General features: G+C 28.3%; 5 protein-coding genes across 5 annotated transcripts; 1 reads left to right on the forward strand and 4 right to left on the reverse strand.

Moving 5' to 3' along the window:
* Positions 1-4439: 4439 nt before the first annotated feature.
* PGO_110660 (hypothetical protein, conserved) lies at positions 4440-6833 on the reverse strand (the record flags this gene model as incomplete). The annotated part of the gene is made up of 1 exon (XM_028688405.1): positions 4440-6833. One exon carries the CDS (start codon positions 6831-6833, stop codon positions 4440-4442), a length of 2394 nt encoding a protein of 797 aa, XP_028544206.1.
* A 3466-nt stretch (positions 6834-10299) lies between these two features.
* PGO_110670 (hypothetical protein) lies at positions 10300-10842 on the reverse strand (the record flags this gene model as incomplete). The annotated part of the gene is made up of 1 exon (XM_028688406.1): positions 10300-10842. One exon carries the CDS (start codon positions 10840-10842, stop codon positions 10300-10302), a length of 543 nt encoding a protein of 180 aa, XP_028544207.1.
* A 2632-nt stretch (positions 10843-13474) lies between these two features.
* Positions 13475-17471, reverse strand: PGO_110680 (nuclear fusion protein; the record flags this gene model as incomplete). The annotated part of the gene is made up of 12 exons (XM_028688407.1): positions 13475-13648; positions 13827-13891; positions 14033-14157; positions 14293-14371; positions 14516-14593; positions 14772-14914; positions 15035-15081; positions 15274-15395; positions 15571-15681; positions 15807-15898; positions 16064-16176; positions 16572-17471. 12 exons carry the CDS (start codon positions 17469-17471, stop codon positions 13475-13477), a joined length of 2049 nt encoding a protein of 682 aa, XP_028544208.1.
* A 1408-nt stretch (positions 17472-18879) lies between these two features.
* On the reverse strand, positions 18880-20883 carry PGO_110690 (hypothetical protein, conserved; the record flags this gene model as incomplete). The annotated part of the gene is made up of 1 exon (XM_028688408.1): positions 18880-20883. The coding sequence occupies one exon, from the start codon at positions 20881-20883 to the stop codon at positions 18880-18882; it is 2004 nt and encodes a 667-aa protein (XP_028544209.1).
* Positions 20884-21943: 1060 nt separating this feature from the next.
* Positions 21944-22660, forward strand: PGO_110700 (hypothetical protein, conserved; the record flags this gene model as incomplete). Its single annotated transcript, XM_028688409.1, has 1 exon — positions 21944-22660. One exon carries the CDS (start codon positions 21944-21946, stop codon positions 22658-22660), a length of 717 nt encoding a protein of 238 aa, XP_028544210.1.
* Positions 22661-23811: the final 1151 nt, after the last annotated feature.

The following is a 23811-nucleotide window of genomic DNA, read 5'->3' on the forward strand; positions in this document are numbered from 1 at the left end:
AACAGTAATTCAGGAAGATTGCATGAATTTCTCGTTCAGAAGCTCCTGAAATGTATGTTCATACGTATGAAGACTTGTTCTGTATGTGTTTTTTTTTTTTTTTTTTTTTTTTTTTTATGTACCTTGCCCCCTGCCTTCTGATAGGTGCTTTGAAAAAAAAAAAAAAAAAAAAAAAAAACATCTTATTTTTATTTTGAATATAAGTCCTTATATAACATTTTATATTAAATTTTTCAAACATTCCAAGAGAGATAACATATGTATGGATATGTATATACTCCCCCACAGGTCCTGTCTGTTTTGTCATATTTGTCTCCATTTGCATATATAAAATCCCCGCGTCTTTTTTTCCGTGTTTAGTTTATTTTGTTATTTCTCTTTGCATTTTGCGTTTTGCATTTTACATTTTGCACGTTTTACCCTTTTTTTTTTTTTTTTTTTTTTTTTTTGTGCACAACCAATATGAAAATTACATTTATGAAAGAAGTTGTATTAAACTAGATTTAACGTAAATTTTGTGTTTTTTTATCTCTATTTTATTTTAAATAAATCGCAAACATTTAAAGTTAGCATTACATATGTTTATCCATTTTAATTTCCCTCTTTTTTCTTTTTTTGAATTAAAAAAATACATGTGTTTAAAAACGTTTATAAACAGTTTTATACCCCCCTCCCCAATTTTGACCCTTCGATCATCTTAAAAAAAAAAAAAAAAAAAAAACGTAATAATATACGAAACAAAAATACGTACTATAACTTCTTTCTTATGGAATAAAAACTGACATGAGTGGAAGGAACATGAATGGTGAAAATGCACAAAATAACGTACAAAAATAGTTTTTTCGAATTTTCATTTATTTTTTTGTTTCGTCGGATAAGGAATGGATCTACTAACTCCGTTAGTGTTTTCTTAAAACATATAATGCAGCCAAAGTTATGGTTAACACTGAAGTTGCTTGATCGACTATAGGAAATAAATGCGAGCGCACCACACATCACAGGATTTAGGGAGCCCGAGATGTAACAATTTACCCGCACTTTTTTTGACAAATTATTCCCTTCATCCTCACAAAAAAAAAAAAGAAAAAAAAAATGAATAATATATTTTTCGTTTTTTAATTTGTCTATATTACTCTTATTTAAATATAAAATATATTCTATGTCTCCCTTCACATATAACTTGAATAATCCCCTTTTTAGAGTCACAAAAATGTTGTTACTATGAAATACAAATTCAATGTTATATAAAAAGTACCTGTCTCATTAGCACCTTATTAGCAATAAGTGCACATACAAATCCGATTACTTTTTGATTACTTTTAAAATATGAAATTATTATATATATTGTTTTTCTTTTTTCAGTTCCTCTCTTAGTGAATTCTTTATAATTATATGAACCATTTGCAAAATCAGTATCATTATAGGACAATATTTCTCTCCACCTTTGTATAAAATATAATTTCATATAAACACCCATGTCATAACGTAATAATGCTAGTATTATATACAATCCTAAGAATAAAATTATAAATAACTTTTTTTTTTTTTTTTCAAAAGGGAGCTAAGAATTTACATAAGCTGTTCCCTTTGAAAATATATCAACAACATTTTCATTAACTTATCTCCTTATAGTATGTTAAAGTATTATCATTACTATGAATTTTAAAAAATAATTTTCATCTCAGTGATTTAAGTCAAAAAAATTTATAAATATAATCAAGGATAAGGAAAATTTTAAGACCAATGCATAATGTAAAGTATATTTTTTTTTATACTTGTATAAAAATTTCGAACAGTGCAAATAGGAAATAGAACTTGACTTCTCGTTTGCACGCATAAATGCCAGTTTTATAAGTATTATCAGCATGATCATCAAAAAAGTACCTATTTGCTTTTCATTCTCAGAGCCCCCTTGGTTAACAGTTTTATGGTGTTTACTATCTAACACCTTGTTAAATGAAAATACATAAATAGTTAACATTTAAAGATACCTTTTGTGGTAACTTTATATAAAAAGACTTTAAAAAAAAAAAAGAAAAAGAAAATCATCATTTGTTGTTCAAAGCTTTAATGGACACATTTTTGCAAATGTGATGGCTTTTCATATTTTTAATTCAATAAGTATAACTGTAGCTTAATATTTGATTCTCCCCCCTTTGGGGGTTAATTTCATATCCAGCTTTTCGTTTTGAAGTGATTATTTTTATTATTTTTTTTTTTTTTTTCATCCATTGTATGACAAACAGAGATATACAATCTTCTCCTTCACAACAGTTTCGTAGTATGTTCCTTCAAAAGATAGCACCATAACTATATAATTTTCAGTTTTAATGTCTAATTTAACTCTGTTTTCCATCAGATTCAATTATTTAACTTATCCCTGAGTTCCAGTTTGTTGAAACTATTCTAAAGTTCCATCATCATTCTTTACACTTTCTTACTATCCATCATCTCCATAGATATCTTCAGCATATATCCTATCACAAAAATCCCCTCATTCTTTGACTTCATCTTAAGAAAATTTGTATCTAAAATAATAGATTCAATTACGAAAAGGGGACTGTCTTAATTTCATCATTTTGCTATAACTATTAGGACCATTTTTATTCTCTCCCAAGCATATCAAAAATGAATTTCTCATATTCTCCAATAAGTATATACGAACCTGAATTGAATTGGAGGGAAAGTCATAAAAATTTTCCTTCCTCTAGATTTTTCCAAAAATTATTCTCTCTTTGTCTTTGCAATATATCATATTCCAGAACATTTAAAAATTACAATTGTTTCATCATCTGTTGTAAACACAGAAAAAAAGGGTTGCACCATTGAACCCATTCTCTACTTCATTATCACATTTATTTTCCTAATCAGCAGAACTTGTGCTTACGTGAACAGTTATTATACATTTTTCTTTAACAGGTATAAAAGCATAAATACCACTTTTAAAACGATTTTCACTATAAAACTATTTTATCTCCATCGTAGGTATGTTAAGAAATTTCAAAAATGTACATGTTATGGTTTCTTTAAAAAAAAAAAAAAAAAAGAAAAAAAAAATTTACTTTCTGTATTTATTCAAAAAAGCTAACTTGTTTGAGGAATCATATATAACTATGTAATTCTTAAAACTCGAAATTTTGTAAACGTGTATGAAAATGGGTCCCCTAGAGTTGCTTAATGGCCTTTCCAAGATCCATAATCCAAATGACAAAAATTAAAAAAATAAAAAAAAAAACGAAAAAGGGAGAGCAAAAAAAAAACAGACTTGAAAATCCAATGTATACACCAACGCTTTCAGAAATGGAAAAAAAAAAAAAAAAAACACAAACTTCACATGTGTATATGCTCGTATACATATGTCCATCTAAATTTCCTTTTCAACGATTATTATTTCTTTTTATGTATATTTCAGACATCACAAGGAAGAAGTAATCGACGCCTAAAATAAAATAAAAATAATTATATTTTATATCCCTTTTACAGAATGCATAATTAATATGACCGTTCCTCATAAAGAAGAGGAATAGACTAGCAAAAATAAAAAAATAAGACAAGGTAAGGCAAATTTAAGAGCGCATCACTTTTCTTGCTTAAATATAAAGCCATGGCATTCCTATTACCTCTTTCATCTGAGAGCAAGTCGAACAATCCTACATCATGAGGAATATTACACAAATAAATTCATCACACGTTTTTTATTTAGCATAATTTAGCACAGTTTAGCTTACTTTTTAATGTTTTTAACACAAGTTAATAGTTTCAAAAACTCAATTATAGCCATTAATTTCACACGAAAATGTTAAAAGCGTTTCATAATTATTCCCAGTTTAAGTTGCTTCAAAATGTGTTTTTAACATACCTCAATTGCTCCTTCCGTTTCGTTCCTAGATTAGTATTATTTCGGTTTTGTTCTAACGTATTTTTTAATAATCGGATTATTCTTACCTGATTTGCTCAGGTTCTTTTTCATCACTAAGTCGATAAACACTTTTGCATAAAATAAGTAAAAAACGAAAAAAAAAGGAGAAAAAAAGGTAAAAAAAAAATAAAATAAAATAAAATAGAGTAACGTAACGTAAAACATATAAAAAACAAACAGAATGAAATAATGATAGAAAATTGTTAATTATCCATTTTAAGTAAATGCTTACACAACACATACACAAAAAAAAAAAAAAAAAAAAAAAAAATGACGTTAGAGGAATATTTTTTAAAAGCATTTTACTTGTTATTTCAAAAAAATGAATATATGCATTGAGATCGGAATAGGCGGAAAGGGTGGCCTGATGAAGTGCGGATTATACTTAAATATGCCCGTAAAACAACAGCAATATTCCTGTAAAGTTCTCAAAATGTGTCTTCAGATGGAGAGGGGAGGGGGGAAGTCTTGAAATTTATACTAGTAGACTAAATGACAAGAATTATATAAATATGAAATATCATTCCACGCAGATGTCATTAAAAATGGAATACTTGTTATAGTACAACTTTTCAATACTCTTGGCCGTGTTATAATCTCCAAAATTTTTCAAAAGGAGGGAAGAACTTTCAATTAATTTTTTAACAAATTCTTGATCAAATTGATCTATTTCTTGATTAGCCCAAAAAATAGAAGCTTTTTGCAAGTTGTCAAGGATTTCTATATTTTTAATTCTTTTTTCAAAAACGTCCATCCAGTATGTAGTGATTATATGAATAATTCCTTCAATGTCTAATTCGTTTTTTCCTTTGGTTTTTTCCCATATGTTACTTTTGGGAATTTTACTATCAACTAGCCATTTATTTCCATATTCAATGTCTAGGATTCTTTCTATGATGGGTGATAAATGTGTTGACAAAATATGGAAAATGTTTAAAATAATATCTAATATAATATATTCATTATTAATATATATGTTACTTTGGATATTCATCAGCAATGAATGAATTAAACTAGAGGGGTAGATTCTTCTATTGTTTTCATCAATCCTTAATTTAAGTATTACATCATCATTTATGTTATGACTACTCAACAAACTATGGGCATTAATTATTATATTTTCACTAGAGTTATATAAATTTCTATAAATTATATTTCCAATATTCCATGAGATGTATAAATAAGAATTTATGGGAATGTTATTCGAATAATTATTTCCATGCATACAACAGAAAAAATCACGAGCTGCTGTGATATTAATATTTGTAAATGTATATGTCTTATTTATGTACAAACTATTCGAAGTAACATTTCTTTTTTTTAATAAATGAAAGTTTTTATCTTGTATTACATTTCTTCTAAAATCTTCATGCTTTAAATAATTAATACTACTAGTACTATTATCTGTGCTATAAATTTTCTTATTATTTTTTAGACTTATTATATCATCCGTTATTTGTGCTTTATCCATATGATGGGACTTATTTATCATTTCTTCTACAGCATTGGAGTATAGGGATAGGGAACTTTTTATTTTGGAAAAATTGGAAACGTGAGAAGGAGAAAGGTTTTCAAAATTTCCCATCTTGAAAAAATCTTTTTGATTTCTCCATTCGTCATCATTACAATCATACACATCATCATACATCATTTTGAAGTCACTCGGGTTGACTAAATCTTCGTTCAAATTATTCTCATTTGATGCATTATTCTGAAGATACTGACAAAATTGACGAATCACATTGATACTACACTGATATATAACATTCAAATTGGTATCAATATTGTCCTTCGTGATACCATACTTGTTAATAATATTATTAGTTAAAGCTCTACATTCTAGTATTTTTATTGGAGGATAATAATAATATTCCAAAATGTGAAACACAGCTGTACATTCATTAAATATTTCTACGTTTTTAATTATAGTATATTTCGTAGTATTTTTTATATTACATTTTATCTTGGAATTTACACTATTGATATCCCAAAAAATGTTTAAATAACATGGCTCATTCATAAAGTTGTATTTACAAAATCCGTTGATGCTTGAAAACATCCCATCACTATTACATCCAAATTCACTGCAACGCATAGAAGAAATTTTTTCACTTGGTAGTTCTACCCAATTCCCCTCTGTCAAAACAGAGGACTTCACTCCTTTGCTATCAGATAGAGATAAAGTTTGTCTTGTAAAATTTATAATCAAAATGTATAAAGATTTGTGAGCTTTTCGTAATCTTTTTTTCCATTCATAATTTTTAATATTTATTATAAAACTTAATGGTAGTATTTCCATTAAGTCTTCATTTCGATAAGAACTATATGTCATTCTACCATTTTGTAACGTATTATCCTCGTTATTATAATTATATCTAATTTCATTTTTTTTAATTGACTCATTCATACACCTTTCATATCTTAATTTCTCTTTTTCTTCTATAGTTCTTATATTTAAAATTCTCAATAAACCTTTTTTTAATTTTTTCTTATGATATTCAATGAATCTCTTCCCTTCATCTGTTTCTAAAATGCTTATGTAAAATTTACTATTATATGTGTTGTCAAAACTATGTTTTATTATGAAATAGTTCTGTGGTGATAGCATTTGTGTCGTATCATTTTTTATGTTCATTCCTAAGACGGCTGATGCTGTGTTATCACCCAATAGAGGAATATCAAATCTAGCATTTAAAATATAATCTTCGTTATTAATCACCACACAGTATTGTAAAATTCCGTAAAAATTACCCATCGTTTTAGTAAATTTAGCTATGCATTTTTCTTCTCCTTTGCTCTTTAAGCATTCTGGAGGAGTAACCAACCAGATACCATGTTTCACTGAATGCATATATCTATAAAATGCACAACTCGTACCATTCAAAATTCTTATTTCGCATTCCCTGTTTTCCATTATCCTTTTCTATTAGTGATTAATTACGTGTTTTGCTTAACAAAGCGCAACCTTTTAACCATGTAACGTGTCACTCTTTTTACCAAATCATAAATACCATATTTTATTTTATTTCATTTCATTTCTTTTTTTTTTTTTTTTTTTTTATATCCATTAACATAACATTTGCTACTGTCCCAACATTAAGGGTCTTTTCTTTTTATTACGCTTTGATTAATATGTGTCTGTGCCTTGCTACAACAATGATGATTCATATGGACTAGTAAAACATAAGCATATATGTACGTTTCTGATTATATCTTTTTTTTTTTTTTTGCCTTCTTCAAGAAGGTATTGTACGTACTTAAGTTTAGGGTACGGAAATTTATTGTGCAAATAATCTCCCCTCTTATGCCTTTTTCATTGCTGTTTTACCTAATATATGTGTTCATTTATCAACAAAAACCTCAAAGTAGCTTAATTCGATAAGAAATTTTCGTTCAGCATTTCTTTGAGTACCATTTATGCACAGGCAAAAAGTGCAGTATTGTATATATATATATGCACGTATGTAAAATACTATGGGGTATTAAAAAGTTTTTTTTTTTTTTTTTTTTTTTTTTTTTTTTTTTTCAAAAGGTGTAAATAAAGCAATAAAATGTTTTTTTATTTTATTTTTTTGAAGCTATTACTCGCGCTCTCTTATCCTTGTTTTAAATATGCTCTAAAGTATAGCCCAATTGGTGTGTTTCTTTTGATGTGTACGTATAAGTATATTTCTTTATGTAAATCATTTTTCATGCTCCATTTTTCATGTTTCATTTTTCATGTTTCATTTTTCATGCTCTATTTTTCATGTTTCATTTTTCATGCTTCATATTTCGTGCTCCATTTTTCATGCTTCATTTTTGTTTTTATTTTTTTTTTTTTCTCACCAACATGCATGAAATGGGTAACGCCGAATTTCATCCCATTTGTTCACTGTGAATAAATAACATTCTACTATGCATGGCTCATGCGCGTGTTCCCCCCTTATTCCCTACAATAAATTGCCAAATGTAAGATATAGAATTGCACGACCACCATTTTGCTTTCCTTTCATTTATCGAAGGGCTATAATTCTCGCAATTTCTCAGTGTTGTTAAGTATAAATATGCTTTTAACACCTTGCGTAATCTTATTTATAAGTATGCTTAAAAAAATGCAAGAGGAGGTCGATTTGTTTGCATTAAATGTTTGTACGCGTGAACTCCAAATTGGAACATTTCCGACGCTGTAAATTCGAGAAAAGAAAAGGAGAAAAGTGTAAATTATTCTAAAAAATTAACACATATATACACTAGTATACATATACTTCTACAAGTGACACATACGAATTTACACAATTTATAATTTTAAAACAAGTTACACTTATTGAATCTTTTTTCCAATCGTTTTAACGGTTACAGAAACTGAAAAAAAGTGTGTATTATTACAACGAAGTATAATTTCTACATTAGTGTCTCCCCCAGAAAATCAAAAAAGCTTTCCGCGCAAATATTTATGTATACATATATACACAAATGTATATATAGTGTATGCCTACTGTGATTCCCTCCTTTATATTCACAATATTCTCATGAAACTTACATAAGCATGACTAAGAAAAAGTTACATATAAATGTTAATATGTTATCTTTCATGTCGCGAATTACACTGCTGAAACTTCAAAAAAAAGGAGGGCTGATCAGCTTTCTTATTCCACCTTTCCTTTTTCGAAGGTTTAGGTTTCAAACACAGAGTAAAAGACTTTTCTAAAAGTTTTCTAGCACAGACCTTACACAAAGGTGATAGGTAAACTTTACCTGCTCAAATGCGTATATAAGTATGTATATATATACATACATATACACATATACATTTTATCGCACCTGGTAGAACAACGATTTGTGAAAAAGTTTTTTGGATAGTAAATATTTTTTAAAAAATAGCAAACCTTAAGGGCATTCGCACGAATATATAAATAAATTCAAATATTTCACTTTTGCAATCAGGTTATTCGCTACCCAATGGGGACACCCTTTTAGCCTATGTGTATATTTTTTGGGGTTTATCATTATATGTAAATGTATATATCAAAATGTAAAACTCACAATAATGTATAGTTGGAAAAAAAATAAAAAAAAAAAAATAACCCCTTAGTTTTATTGCTGCTCACTGAAATGTGTAGGTGGAATATGGTTAAACCAACATAAAAATAATTTCCCATAATGATCAATTATAGTTTCTTCTCTTTTTCAACTTGGATGTAATAATTTTTTATTTTCCTCTCCTTCATTCACAAAGAAAATTACGTTCTGCTTCTAATATCCAAAAAAAAAAAAACAACGATCATATTATCGCTTTTCTAAATTGTAAATCGTATCTATTTGACAAAAGCAGGGAATGTTTCTTAATCGAATCTTTACATAGTGAGGGAAAGTGTAAAAACCCACAAAAAATTCAACATTCGTAAATTATCATATATGTTTTTCTTTTTTAATATCTACATGTTTATAAAATTAAAAAAAAAAAAAAATTATTTTTATTTTTAAATTGAAATTTTTTTATAAATATTTGCTATAGGATTATATGCATTATCAGGGTCATATAATAAATATTCCAGTATATGTGGATGGTGTATGGGATAGGTTTAAAAAAAAAAAAAAAAAAAAAACAAAAAATGAACGAAAGAAAAAAAAAAAAAAGCATAAACAATATGGAACAATATTCAACATAAAACATAACATGCGAAATATAAATTGTCGCAATAAAATAAATATATAAAACAAAGACAATATACACGATATATGCATTGTATATGTATATTTTTTATTTCTTTTTTTTTTTTTTCTTTCCCTTCTTTTTGAGGTTGGTTTTGTGTGACAGATTTTGTGAAAAATAAGTGTTTCACAAGGTACGAATATATGTACATATGGGGGCGGAGAGCGTAATGGTAAAAGTATGTACAGATGGAGTATGTAAATCTGTGCATATTTTTCTTGGCCTTCAAAACTTATAAATACATTTAGCGATGATGTATTTTTTTTTTTTTTTTTTTTTTTCTCTCTTTTTTTTAAATATACTACGTGATCTTATTATTTCATTACTAAAACTGAACATTGTTAATAATACTTAAGTGATACCTACATTCATAACTTCTCTAAACTCGAGGGATGGATTTATCCTTTAATTTATACTTGAACATCTGTTTTATATATTTACTACCACACTGATACAAATTCAAACTTGATAGAAATTGCTCTCATATCACTACGTTTTCTCATTATCAAAATGTGACATTCTTCTTATTATTGGCATTGGTTTGTATAAATAAAATCATACATCTTGAATACATATGTGAGTCCTTATGTGCAACATATGACACATATTTACATACACGTTTCCATATATATATACCCATATATACATCTATACATATGAAAAATATAGTGCAATAGACACAAAGTTAAATGCTTTTTTTTATATGTTTTAATTTTGGAATGTTATCAAACATGTACTTGGCCTGTTCCTTCAGGTCAACATAATATGGGTGTGCAATTTGACACATCTTTGTTATGTAAACATTATTAATATGGTTATATAAGAATATTGCCCAAGTAACCATGTAAAATAAAACACTAAAATTTACAAAGGATAGAAAATTTCCAATTGCATAAATCACAATAATTACAGTTACATTTTCCATTCTGTTCGTCCAAAGTAAATATTTTCTCACTAATGTCAACTGATCATTTATTAATTCATATATATACATTACACAACTCTCAATCATTTCTTTTGATACAATTTCTAACTTGTCACTCTCCTTGTAATCTGACGCTTTGTGCACTTGCAAAAATACAAGTAGCCCACTTAATAAAAGTAACAAAATGCATAAGGTACATATGACTTGCAAAAATGTCTGGTTGAAAAGGTATAATAATATATATAATGCATTTATCGACGCAAATATCGATAAATTTACGATATTCTTTGAATTCATATTCATCTTCTCAATTATTGTGAAAAACAAAAAGGGGACTCTGGATTGATACTTCAAAAAAAAGTTGCTATATTTCTCAAAATGAACTTGCTAAATATGTTTTCGCATATATACAGCTTGGGCAATCGTATATGTATATATCACTAAGTGGATACAAAGTATATTAAACATATACTGTTGTATATATGACTTTTAAATATGCGCATATATCTATTGCTATAAAAGCAGAAGCATGTATATTGTATTTATTCTTCTCTCTAATACATATACATATAAATATATAAAGTACTTAAAATACTACGCATAAATAGCTTTCCTTTCGCTAGTTAATACATCCAATTTAATTTCATACACTGTATAAAATTATATACATTAAAACGTATCCTCGCTAGAAGTCATGGAGAAAATAATGCGCAAAAGAAAAGGAAATAAAATGGAAAAATATATATTGTGGTGGTGGGGGGTAATTGTGAAATAAAATATATTTTAAAATAAAAAAAACAAAAATGGGGGTGGCAAAATTATAAAATTTTTTTCAAAGTGTAATGAGCATAACGTATTTGTGATTTTTATTTTTAATATTATTATGTTTAAATATTCATGTTAAATTATTTATTATTTACATTTTTTTTTCATGAGCATTTTTTTTTTTGGTTTTTTTCCCTTTTTTTATTACATGGTATATGCGATTTTTTCACATCTATTTCAAAGGATAAAATATAAGAAGTATTACAGAAAAAACACAAAATCTCAAAAAAGAAAAAAACGAGAAAATTTAAATATGCCAAGAGGGCATTGATGGAAAAAGATTTTTTTCACTACTGCACAATGTAAACGTAATGTATATCATCCAATTTTTTTACAGTTCATTTCATACGCGTTTTTTGGATATAATATGAAATAATTAATATGCATATAATATATATATACACGTTAGTATTCCTAATATTCGCAAATATGCACTACCGCTACTCGTACATACAATAAAATTTTTTACGTATCCATTTCTTCGCACTGCACGTTCATAAATTATGTTTGAAATTTTATTCAAACAATTTACATATCTCATCCCAATTTATTGCTTATGTATTTATATATAAATATATATATATATATATACACATAAACATTTATGTAGCACCTTATTTTATATTTCTTTAAATTAAAAAGCCCCTTTTGACGAAAATTTTTCCATTTTTTCTTTTTTATTTATTTTTTTTTATCACGTCTATGAAAAGTTACGGATAAACAGTCGTGCGGTTGCGTTGAGCTTAAAAATTTTTAAGTGTATCAAAAAAGAACATGATCAAAAAAAAAAAAAAAAAAAGAAAAAGAAAGTGCGAATTAAATAATATCCCATATAATATATTTTAAATACTAGTAGTACTGTTTATAAACAATGATTCTAACGCTTAGAATATGTATATGAACTGCTTACAATATGCACACCATATAGACATAACTTTCCCCCCCCCCCAAAAAAAAAAAAAAAAAATATTATAATATCGTCCATACCGTATGCCCACGTAGTTCTTTTATCCCAACCTTGTTAATATCCAGAAAACTGCACACACTTTGAACTGTCGAAATGACAAAATATCATGTGCGAATTAATCATCCTTTTTACAATCCCTTTTATGTGCTAGTTTCCCATCAGAATATAACGAAAGTGTAAACCCATTTTATGATTATTTATGGCCACCCTTTACGTTGAACCATCATGTCTCTTTGTGTAATTTATTCTTTCTAGTAAAAGGTCATAATAAAGGGTCATAATAAAAGGTTATAAAAAAGGTTAATCGAACGTGCTCATTTCTCGCTTTATTATGTGCTCCCAAAGCAAGACAAATTTTCGCATAGCATAAGGATATATTAGCACGTATATTTTTAATTAGCCCTGAGAAGTTAACCTTTACCCTGGAATTATTCATATATAACAAATGCTTGACATGGCTGTAAATAGACTCAAATATTTGGATTTATATATAAGGGCTTACACGAATGGGTACTTGTAGCATAATTTATTATAAAGAGGATGAGTAATTTCTGTTTATCCCATACATATGTATACACATATGTATGTATGATCTCATCCTCAAACCCTTTACATGCAACTAAAAGACTAGTGCAAATTATGTCATGAAAACTGTCACAGATAATTAGTCGGACCTAACGGATGTATTTGACAAATCGTGAAAGTGTTGAGAGAAGTACTATAGGAAATGAAATAAAAAAAAACATATATCAAAAGTGAAAACCTATATCAAAAGTAAAAACATGTCCAAAACAAAAACATATATGGAAAATAAAAACGCATAAAATGAGCAATAAAAAGAAAAATTTACGTATGCATCCATAAAAATGGAGATCCTGGTGCTACTATTGACCAAATCTTTATTATAAGAATATATCTCCTAATTTGAAGATATAATTAAAAAATGATTTCCTTCATAAGTATGCGGAGATTATAAAAGGTGTTTACAACACTTTGTGTGTGTATCCTGTTATGTAACTCGTGATGTAAGGGAAATCTATATTGTTTGAGATCCTTATTTCCATGGAATTGTTAAGACATCTACCAAAGAATGCTTTGTATCACACAGTAGAAATTTTCTGAACATACGACTAAGCAAACAGTTTAGGTATTATCCAATGAGAAAAACTTATGTACCATCGCATCTTCTTCTAAGTCATATAAACTACAAGTCTCTTTTTCTTTATCACTCTCGAGAAGTTTAGTTTTACTGTTCACGTCGATGTTATGTTCGTCCCTATGACAACTGCTATGATCACTTCCATATTCCCTGTAACCCTAGCAAAATGACAAATTATGAATTGTCAATGTGACAGTATTCGTAAATTTCTGTCCAAACCACTACCACTTTTGCAGAATAAACATGAGAATAATAACTTCAGAATATAGATATTATTTTTTTTCTCCTTTTGTTTATTTTATTTTATTTTTTTTTTTTCTCTTTTTTGTATATTACAAAATCACGCATTCTTTCTTCCCGCAAGCGCGTCATTACGTTGTGATTGTGCTCTATGACATTGGCTGTGGTAGAAAAAAAAGTTAAGTACATAGAAAATTGCACAAGTTTGATTTTATCATTGCATTGTTCAGAATACTTTAAGCCCATTTCCCTGGAATTCACCATTCACTATCTTGTGCAAAGGTGTTGACTGTTTGTCTTACTAAAGGATATGGGGCTTTCCGTGTACGCCTTAACATTTGTTGGCGAAGGGAAGTAATGGAAAAAAATGGGGCGATGTTTTCTATGCAGTGATTTTATTCTCATTCCGATGGCATCTTCATTTAATCTAAGTAAAAAATTGGAGTAAATGAAAATATGAATGGCTTAGCCAATAACAGCCTCATCTGCCTATTGGCGTTTTTCTCATTATTGTTCTTCAAATCATATTATACTCCATAGTTTAGTTATTTTTATTTTCTACTCTTCGATTTCTTTGGGTTGAATATCCTCGCTAACTAGTGAAGTGTCTGAGCTGCTAAACTCCACATCACTGTCAGAGCCTAAAATCATTTCGGTTCAATTTGGACGAAAAGAATGCAAATATTTTATTTAAGTGCGTGAAGATATATGTATATATACACATTAATATTTGCGAAAAGGTAAAGACAGTAAAATATTCTCTCTACATACTGTACAATATTTACCTATGCTGAAATCTTCATCCTCCAAATATATTGAATCAAGATAATCATTGTAATTTAACCATAAATTTAGAACATTAACTGAAATGGAGTCAAAAATGGAATATAAAATTATAATTTTCTTTAAAGGCACTTGGGTCATTGTTTCTCATTCTTTTTTTTTATTGCGTTAAAATCAATGTTTTAAAAAAAATATGTATTCCTCAGAATATTTCATAATTTTTTTTTTTTTTTTTTTTTTTTTTTCTTAACAACTTACCCGTTTCATGGTCCACAGTATGATGTATTTGTTCGTTTTGTCTTTTTATCTCCCTAAAGCGGTTTTGATGTTGGTCATTTTTTTCAACAAGTTTTTTTATGTATCTTAATTCTTCCTCGATTATTTTTACTGGCTCTTTGTAACTGAAAGGAATGCCCATGGATAATTATAAGTATCAAAATAAAAATTGAAAATAATGCATTAACGACTATATTACATCTTATGGTAAAATGTACTTAAATATAGAAATATTCCGTTATTACGTTATTATAGTAGTCATTAATATTTTAATGCCAATTAAAACAAATGTCTAAAAAGAATAAGGCGTAGGGAGAAAAAAAAAAAATCGATTTAACTAACACAAATTGAGCTAATTGTGAATACTATTAATCGACTTCGAAAAGACCCCAATTGGCTTATGAATTTGTGTACGATAATATTTATATTTCTTATCTAGCTATTTTCCCGTTTTTCTATTTTTTTAATTTTTCTGTCTTTTTACATATCTAATCCCCTTTAATGAATAATCGACTAAATTATCGCTGATTTTCAGAAATGCATATTTCCTAATCAAAGTAACAATCTTTTTGAAAATCAGTTCCGTAAAGCAGCAAAAAAACACACCTAATAATGGGAATGATTCAATGTGGAGAAGTGGGGGTTGTGATATGTATACTTGCATTCATGTGATTCTCTATATGTATATAAGAATATACAAATATGTACGGGACATCCTCACGAGGTCCCCTTTTTATTGTAGAATTCTTGCACACAGCATTTATCTATTTCATTTTATTACAAGATATAATTTTTCTTCGACCACTGGACGCATAACTTCGGGATGTAATAAGAAGAACCAGTAGTAGTATCAACAAGTATATTACAAGCATCTTAAATCCTGTAACAAATTCTGCAAATTTTTTCGAAATAAAACAAAAAAAAAAAAAAAAATGATTGTCACATTTAAATTGTAATTTTTTTCTAAAAAAAAAAAAAAAACTTTTTTTTTATATATATTCCTATATTTATGTTTACTAGTGATAGACTCATGGTGATTCTTTATTTTTATTAAAATATGTATAACCTCACTAAAATCATTTTTAAGTCCTTTTAAAAAACTATCAAATCTGAAAAAGCAAAAAGGGCATAAATATTGGGTAAATAAAATAAAAATAAATAAAATCCGAAAAAAGGTATTGTCAACATGCTTGGGTAAATACGTCTCCCTCCGCACACAGGAAGCCTCACATGGATATGCATGTTCAAGATCAATTATAGATCCGTTTAGTTACCTATTTGTATTTTCTATTTGCTTGACTTGTGCATGTTCTATTAACTTCATGTTTTCTAAATTGGTAGTCATCTGCCTGGTTATGTTTACTGAGGTCTCCGCGAGTCTATTAATCTTTTCCATTTTTTTAGAGGCCCCGGGGGTGGAGATACATAAGGGAAATCAAAGCGTGCATATATATATATAAAAAGGTGTATAAAAAGGGGTATAAAAAGGTGTATAAAAAGGGGTATAAAAAGGTGTGTAAAAAGGGGTATAAAAAGGTGTGTAAAAAGGGGTATAAAAAGGTGTGTAAAAAGGGGTATAAAAAGGTGTGTAAAAAGGGGTATAAAAAGGTGTGTAAAAAGGGGTATAAAAAGGTGTGTAAAAAGGGGTATAAAAAGGTGTGTAAAAAGGGGTATAAAAAGGTGTGTAAAAAGGGGTATATGTGCTCTTATGCGTGCATGGGTGTGTCTATTTAGGTACACATTTGTACACCCGCACTCGAACCAGGTGCGTAATATCCTCACATTTTCATCAGTTCGTCTATTCCATTCTGATGACTGTATGTAAAAGCAAATATCATCGATGTGGTTTAGCTCGGAGTGATAAATCTGAAAGGCAGTATCAGACATTCTGTCACTGGTAGTACAATTCGTTACAATTTTGTATTTTAAATTTTCACATAAAATGTTTTTTAAATAGATATCTTCACGTGTCACATCTTCTTCAGAGGTAATTTTGTAACTATTGTTGAAATTGTTATCAGTGCTAGAATATATATGATTCCTTTTAGAACTTGAAGAAAAAACGTCATTTGAGACACTCTCATATTTATTATCATCATTTTCAATATCATTAAGACATGGATTTTTTGTTTTTTCAATTTTCCTTAACTCATCTAGGTTTAACATTTTATAAAAATTTTCATTTCTAAATTGATCAAACAAATTGTTGTTATATAAATATATTTGTAATTTATTCAACTTCTTTGGGTTTAATATACAACCCGATTTTTCGTCAGGAAAACTTCTTACCGATTTTACAAAAATGCATTTCGTTTTTGCTAAGGCCAATAGGGATTTATTATTTTCATTTATTTCATTGCAGTTATACACGTTTAAGTTGTTTAGCTGGTCTAGTACGTATTCGTAACATTTTATTTCTTTTACATATGTACTATCCTCCTTTTCATCCCATTCTTCATTTTTTTCATTTTTCTCATTTCTACCATGTCTTCTTCTTTTTTTTTTCTTTTCTTCATATTCAATTTCTGCCTTTTTTTTTGCCTTCAGCACATCTTCGAATGCCTCTTTCCCCCTTTTAACCCTCTCTACTAATAGCTCTGTATTGCTAACATACTTGAACTTACATTCTGTCCATACTTTTAATTGCGCAATTGTTATTATAAGAATGAAGATATATATCATAGTTACCCTTTGATGATATATAAGCACGATGTTTTTTTTTTTTTTTTAATATTTTTTTGTATTTTTTTTTTTTTTTAAATTCGTTATTTAGGTCTGCCCCTATAATGCATACACGCATATATAGGCAATGTACATATACAATGTCTCCTTTTTTTTTTTTTTTTTTTTTCCATTTTATCGTTACAAAAAAGGAAAAGAAAAGGAATATATATGTGTATGTGTACACATTTGAAGGAACTTAGATTTTTTTTTTTTTTACTTTTTCACATTTTATTGTTTTACTTATTTATTTTTATTATGTACACCCCTCAAGGGAAGATATGTAGGAAAATGCTACATACTTATTTCATTAGTTTCCTTATTCTACATATGTATTTGTCTCAATTTGCTATCGCATTATGATTCTACAAAATCTTAGCAATTTCTGTCCAATGAAAGAATAAGTTTGCACAAAAGTGTTATATATATATACCCTTATAGCATTTAGTATTACAATACCATTTCGTTTTTTCAGCTAGAACTGTAAACATTCCAATGGAAAGTAGAATTTAAAATAATTTCTGCACTCTTGTTAATATATGTAAAATTAAACCTTCTAACCTACATTTTCTTTTTGTCATTTATTTTGTTTATTTTCAAAATTGCACAAATTCCTTATTTAATAATTTTTTTATTTTATTTTTATTTTTCATTTCCTTTTCTTGTCTCATAAATTGGAAAAAGCCTCTGTTAATTAGTTCAGTGTTGCAAATGTAAAAATTGCAAGCATAAATAATGATAGCCCCATTTTTTACACACACGGCTGAATTCTGCATGTGCATTGGGGAAGGTCTTATTTTTAACCCTTTTACAAATATATCAAAAAAAATAAAGTGTGTCATGAAGGTCTTTCTGGGCAGAAAGGTTTAACTTAATTAAATAAAAACAGAAATAAAAAAAAATAATAAATAAATCAAGATGGTGTAACGGTTAAACAAGTTCGTGAAAATTTGAGAAAAATTCACTCATCAAATATGTAACCTTGCCCCAAGAAATGGAAATGGGTAAAACGCCCTATGTAGAAAAACAAAAACCAAAGGTGAGACAGAAAAAAAATAAAGACAAAAAAAAAAAAAAAAAAGAAAATATAAAACACTGTAATGAAGAACATTACCAATTTTGTAAAACTTAAGAGTGGGCTGCAAATTCGAGCTTGCTAATGAAGGAGGGAATAACAGCAGCGCAAGTGTGCGTAAAAAGCCAAAAAAAGTATATACCATAAATATATATATATATATATATATATATATACATACTGACGAGACGTAAAACGCGACGAAATGAAATGCAACGAAGAGGTGGGGGAGAGGATGAACGGGTAGAGCAAACAATAGCAACGAGACATAAATGCAAAACGCAAAATTCATAACTACTGGGAATCTAGTCCCCTCGAAGATGTATCATCTGAATAATCGCCTATGGAGTTATCACTCAATTTAGGGGAATTATCATCAACAAATTTTCCATTTCCAGCATCGCTGTCAAAAAACTCTTTTGTCAATTTAGAAATGTCAAAATCATCCTCATGGTTAGTTGGCATTCCATACATATCCCTAGCCACACTATTATTATCTGTGTTTATTTCCCCATTTTCGATTTTTTTCTTTTGGCTCACAGAATTTTTTATACTATTTTCTATGTTCTTAATTTCTTCATCTGAAAAAAATCCCCTTAAAAATTTTTTATCCATTTTCGTGAAATTTTCTAAAAGAGTTTCTAGTTTTTCTTCTTTCTTTTTATTTTCTTCATCTGAAAGAGAATCATAGTTTTTGCATTGATCATCCACTTCTTTAATTATGTCTCTCATTTGATTCAGAAGAAATAATTCTCTTTTCTTTTCCCTCTTAAAATTCTGAACGATTTTTTTTTCGTCCTTTGTTAGGAGGTCGTCATTTTTCTTTTCTTCGGTTCCAACTGGTTGTGTGTCTTGTTTCATATTTTGAGCCACAGGTGGTTTCCCATCATTACCGTCATCTACGATATCGATAAAATCCTTCTCATAATTTTTTAAAAGTTCGTGGGAGGTCCTATTCTGAAGGTTCTTATTATCATAAAATTTCTTCAAGTTATCCGTAATTTCTTTATGATTTTCCTCTGATGGATTATTTTTATATGTCAAAAAATCCTTTAAATAACTATTTCTATTCATATAAAGCAAAGTTTTGTGAGGAGCATTCCAATTCTTACAAGCCCGAACAAATTCAGGCAAATCATTATGTACAAGTTTTTTTTCTAAACATATACTGTCATATCCTAGGCTCCCTAGCTTTTGTACATAATTTAGATCATACACATCAATTTTCGCAATGGTAACTAATTCAGGTATAGTATAACTTATAGCCTTTATGGCATGATTATACTCATACTGATTATTTAAAAAATCAAATTCATTAATCATAAGGATACAACTACCACACTGGGTAGCATAATAAATATCATTGTAATCGTGTACTTCAACAATTGCTTGAGTTCCTAAATTAACACAATAATTTAACATATCTTCTAAATCATTTTTTAAATATGATAAATTTAAAATAACACCATCTGCTTTGTTTTCCACTGCTAACGCAATTTGAATTGGATGAATTATTACATCGTCAACTACCACAGCAGGTCTGACATTTCGACTTAATTTTCTTGTACTCTTAACAACATCGTGTAAATCGTTTAACATTCCTTGGGTTGACAGATTGTCGATATTTACTATTATGACATCGAAACCTATTTCGTGCAGCATCAAACTGACATTACCCGGGTTTGCCAAATTGAGAAAATTGTTTTGATACATGTAATTTTCTTCATTCACTAAATGTCTTCTTTTCTTTCCTGTTGCTACAATGTCTGTTTCGTTTTCTTCCATTCCAATTTCAACCCCTCTGTCACCTGTCGTATGACCCTTTTCATCACTTCTAGTGACACTACAAAACACCTTTCTCTTCACATCTGCTACTACTGATAATCTATGCTTCTCATCAGGACATGTTCTTTTTAGACTTTCTGATAATTTGTTATTTATTGTGTGTTGTAAATATTTCATACGTATTTGTAGAGGGTTGTTTTCTTCGAAATTTTCTTCTAATAATTTGCCCACTTCGTATTTTTTGTTTTCAATTATTTTATTCACATGTTCATACGCCAAATATGGATTTCTATGATCTTTTCCATAAATCCTTAAATACATTTTTTCTTTTTTTTTTTCTAGAATATTATGTTTTCCACGATCATACATTTGGTGGTGCCTTATAAAATAAGCCCTTTTTCTTTTTCCTATTTTTGTTTTCTTCTTTTCCTTCTTTTCAAAAGTTTGGATCCTATGCCTAATGGGAGTCTTATTCATTAGTGAAATGCTGAACACAAATGTGCAGGTCGTCATTACGACTATGAAGATTACTAAAAAGGAAATTCGCGACATTTCTATGAGTTCACAAATATGTATTTATCCCGCTGGACCTTCATAAAAATGTGCGCATATTCACATAGTCTTACCTCTTGCCTGATCATCTTCTTCCCACCCTGAGTTTGCAACATTGTTCATTATTGCGTCCCTTCGTAACGTCTCCCAATCTTTTTGGCTGTGTTAATATGTCCTATTTTATTTATATATATTTTTTTGCTTTTTTCCCTTAAGGGATAAATTTTATATTGCCTGTTCCACAACTTGATATGATCAAATTTCAAATATATTTATTTTGTTTCCATTTGGCTGCCAGGATAGTTTGCCTTTCAGATGCTGGTGTTCACCTTTCTGAAAAGGGTTATTTATATGTACGTTCATGTGTATATGCATGTTTATGCTCCTATTTATGCTCCTATTTATGATCCTATTTATGATCCTATTTATGATCATATTTGTTTTTTTTTTGTTTTTTTTTTTTTAAATTCAGTTGAGCACATATCTCCTTCAGCCCGCCGGAGCCCTATTAGACTAGTGCAATTGTTCAGGTGCCAAGGGCCTACATATTTGAAACACATGCGTGGATGTAGTGTATATTTAATACATGCGCTCCCTTCCTTCTTAAATGTTCTGCTGCCTACTACTACTCACAATGTTCACTTCATTTTTTTTCTGTTTTTTTTTTTCTTTTTTTCTTTCAATTCTCTCCCAAGTACAATTGTTTGCTTTAAAAAAGGAAATGTGTATAAACCTTATATATATACTTATAACACCTCGCTTCTCTATAGCTCAAGTTCCCCATAAAACATCTGTTTCCTTTCCTTGTGTTTTTTTCCTTAATATAAATACTTCATTAACAGATTGTAATATTTTTATTTAGAATTTATTACTTAACACAATTTTTCTATCTTCTCCATATTAACAATGCTCAATTTGTAGCTCCATTTTTTTTTTTTTTTTTTTTTTTGCTTCTTCTTGGATGAATTATTTACTGGGGGCAAATGAACCAATTTCTCCGTGACTTTTCGGTCATTTTAAAATGAAAAGTGAAAATGTACTAACGCAGAATTGTGGAATGCTGGATACAGTGTGTGATAAGTTAGTAGAAATTTTAAAAAACTTAGAGAATATTTTACTTCATTTAGATCCATTAAATAATTATGAAGCTAAAGAAGAATCTATATTTACAAATATAAATGATCAACAAAACGAAATAATTGTTTTATCAAGTGTGATACATCATAATATTAACAAACTTACAGTTATACTTCACAATTTTATCAAAACTATCCCACCATCTTACACCTACCATACTACCTTTCATTATAACTCTTTTGTAATTTTAAGAGAAAAAAAAAAGAAGGAGCAAAAAAGACAAGATGAAAAGGTAGAAATAGAAAATTGTCAAAAAGGTACAACACAAAATGATAAAAGAGTAGCGATACAACATCACGATAAAGAAGACACACAGTGTGATGAGGAAATGTTAGTAAAAGATCCAACTCCAAAAATAAAGGAAAATGAAAATACCAGTTCAATTAATGAACAAGGCATAAAATCATGTAGCTTTTCCCCATGTTATCAAAACAAATTAAATAAAAAAAAAAGCAAATTGAAGGAACAAGATAAAGACGAACGGGTTAAGGAATTTTTCTATTTTTCTCTAACAGTCGATTTAGAATATGCTAATTTATTGTATATGAAAAGATATGAAGAGGAACTTGAAAAATATTTAATTAATACAAGAAAGTTATGACATCGAACAAGATATTCAAAACTGAATCATACACAGTAGGAAAATACTATTTGGATGGGAGAATTTCCCACTATTATATATATTTTATTTATCATTTACAATGTTGTACAAGTTATATGATAAAATAAATGGAATCAATTGAGATATATAATTTGGTTCATATCAATTCTAATTGATATAGACTGCGTTAAAATAGTACCGTATATATGTCGAACCATATTGCAAAAAACACGACCATAAGATCATCTTCATTTCTTCGCAACAATTTACTATTAAGGTGCGGACAGCTGCAATCATGCTTATGGAACTCTTACAAATTGCTTTAGTTTTGTAATAATCTCCAAATTTACCGTAAGTACATTTTATAACCGAACAAGTGAATAAATTAAACTTATCAAATAATTTTATGAATATATGAAATTCTACAAATTAGTGTGTATTTCATATAACTGATATGGTACACTGTAATTTTTAACGAATTCATGTATAGTCCGTATAAATATATGTCCATTACTCCATTTTTTTTTTTTTTTTTTTTTTTTATTATGCCGCCTTTCCTATACCTTTTTGTTGCACACAGTTTTTGCGTCAACATTTTGTAAAACAGTTAAAACTAGTGTTTTGATATCCCAGATAGATAAAATAAATAAATCAAATAAATAAATATGTAACATACTCTAAAAATAGACAAACGAAGAGGAACAGAAGTAGGGTGACAAACTAAGTAAATATAGAAACGTAAAAAAAACAACGAAATGGAACCTTAACGTAAAATAACTAACATGTTTGGATTTTTTTTTTTTTCCACGCTTTTCATCTCAGTACACTATTCTCTTCATTTTGTATGAAAAATGCGTGTGTTCAATGATTATGTGGAAAACTTAACCATTACACAAGCACATATATATTATCATTACTTCAAGGTAGGTTAAAACGTGAAAAAAAAAAAAAAAAAAAAAAAAGTAAAGCACAAGCATTTTATAAAAAAAAATGAGAAAAAACAGAGTTATATAATCAATAGGGAAGACATACAGTTAAGTAAAATGTTTGAGGTTTCTACACAAAAATACGAATTTCTGCGTCCTTAAAATGAAAAGAATAAGTGGCAAATGCTTTTTTCTTAAAAAAATAAAAGCGTCATGGGTATATTT

Source organism: Plasmodium gonderi (genome assembly GCF_002157705.1).
Source record: "Plasmodium gonderi DNA, contig: Chr11, whole genome shotgun sequence".
Taxonomy (NCBI): domain Eukaryota; phylum Apicomplexa; class Aconoidasida; order Haemosporida; family Plasmodiidae; genus Plasmodium; species Plasmodium gonderi.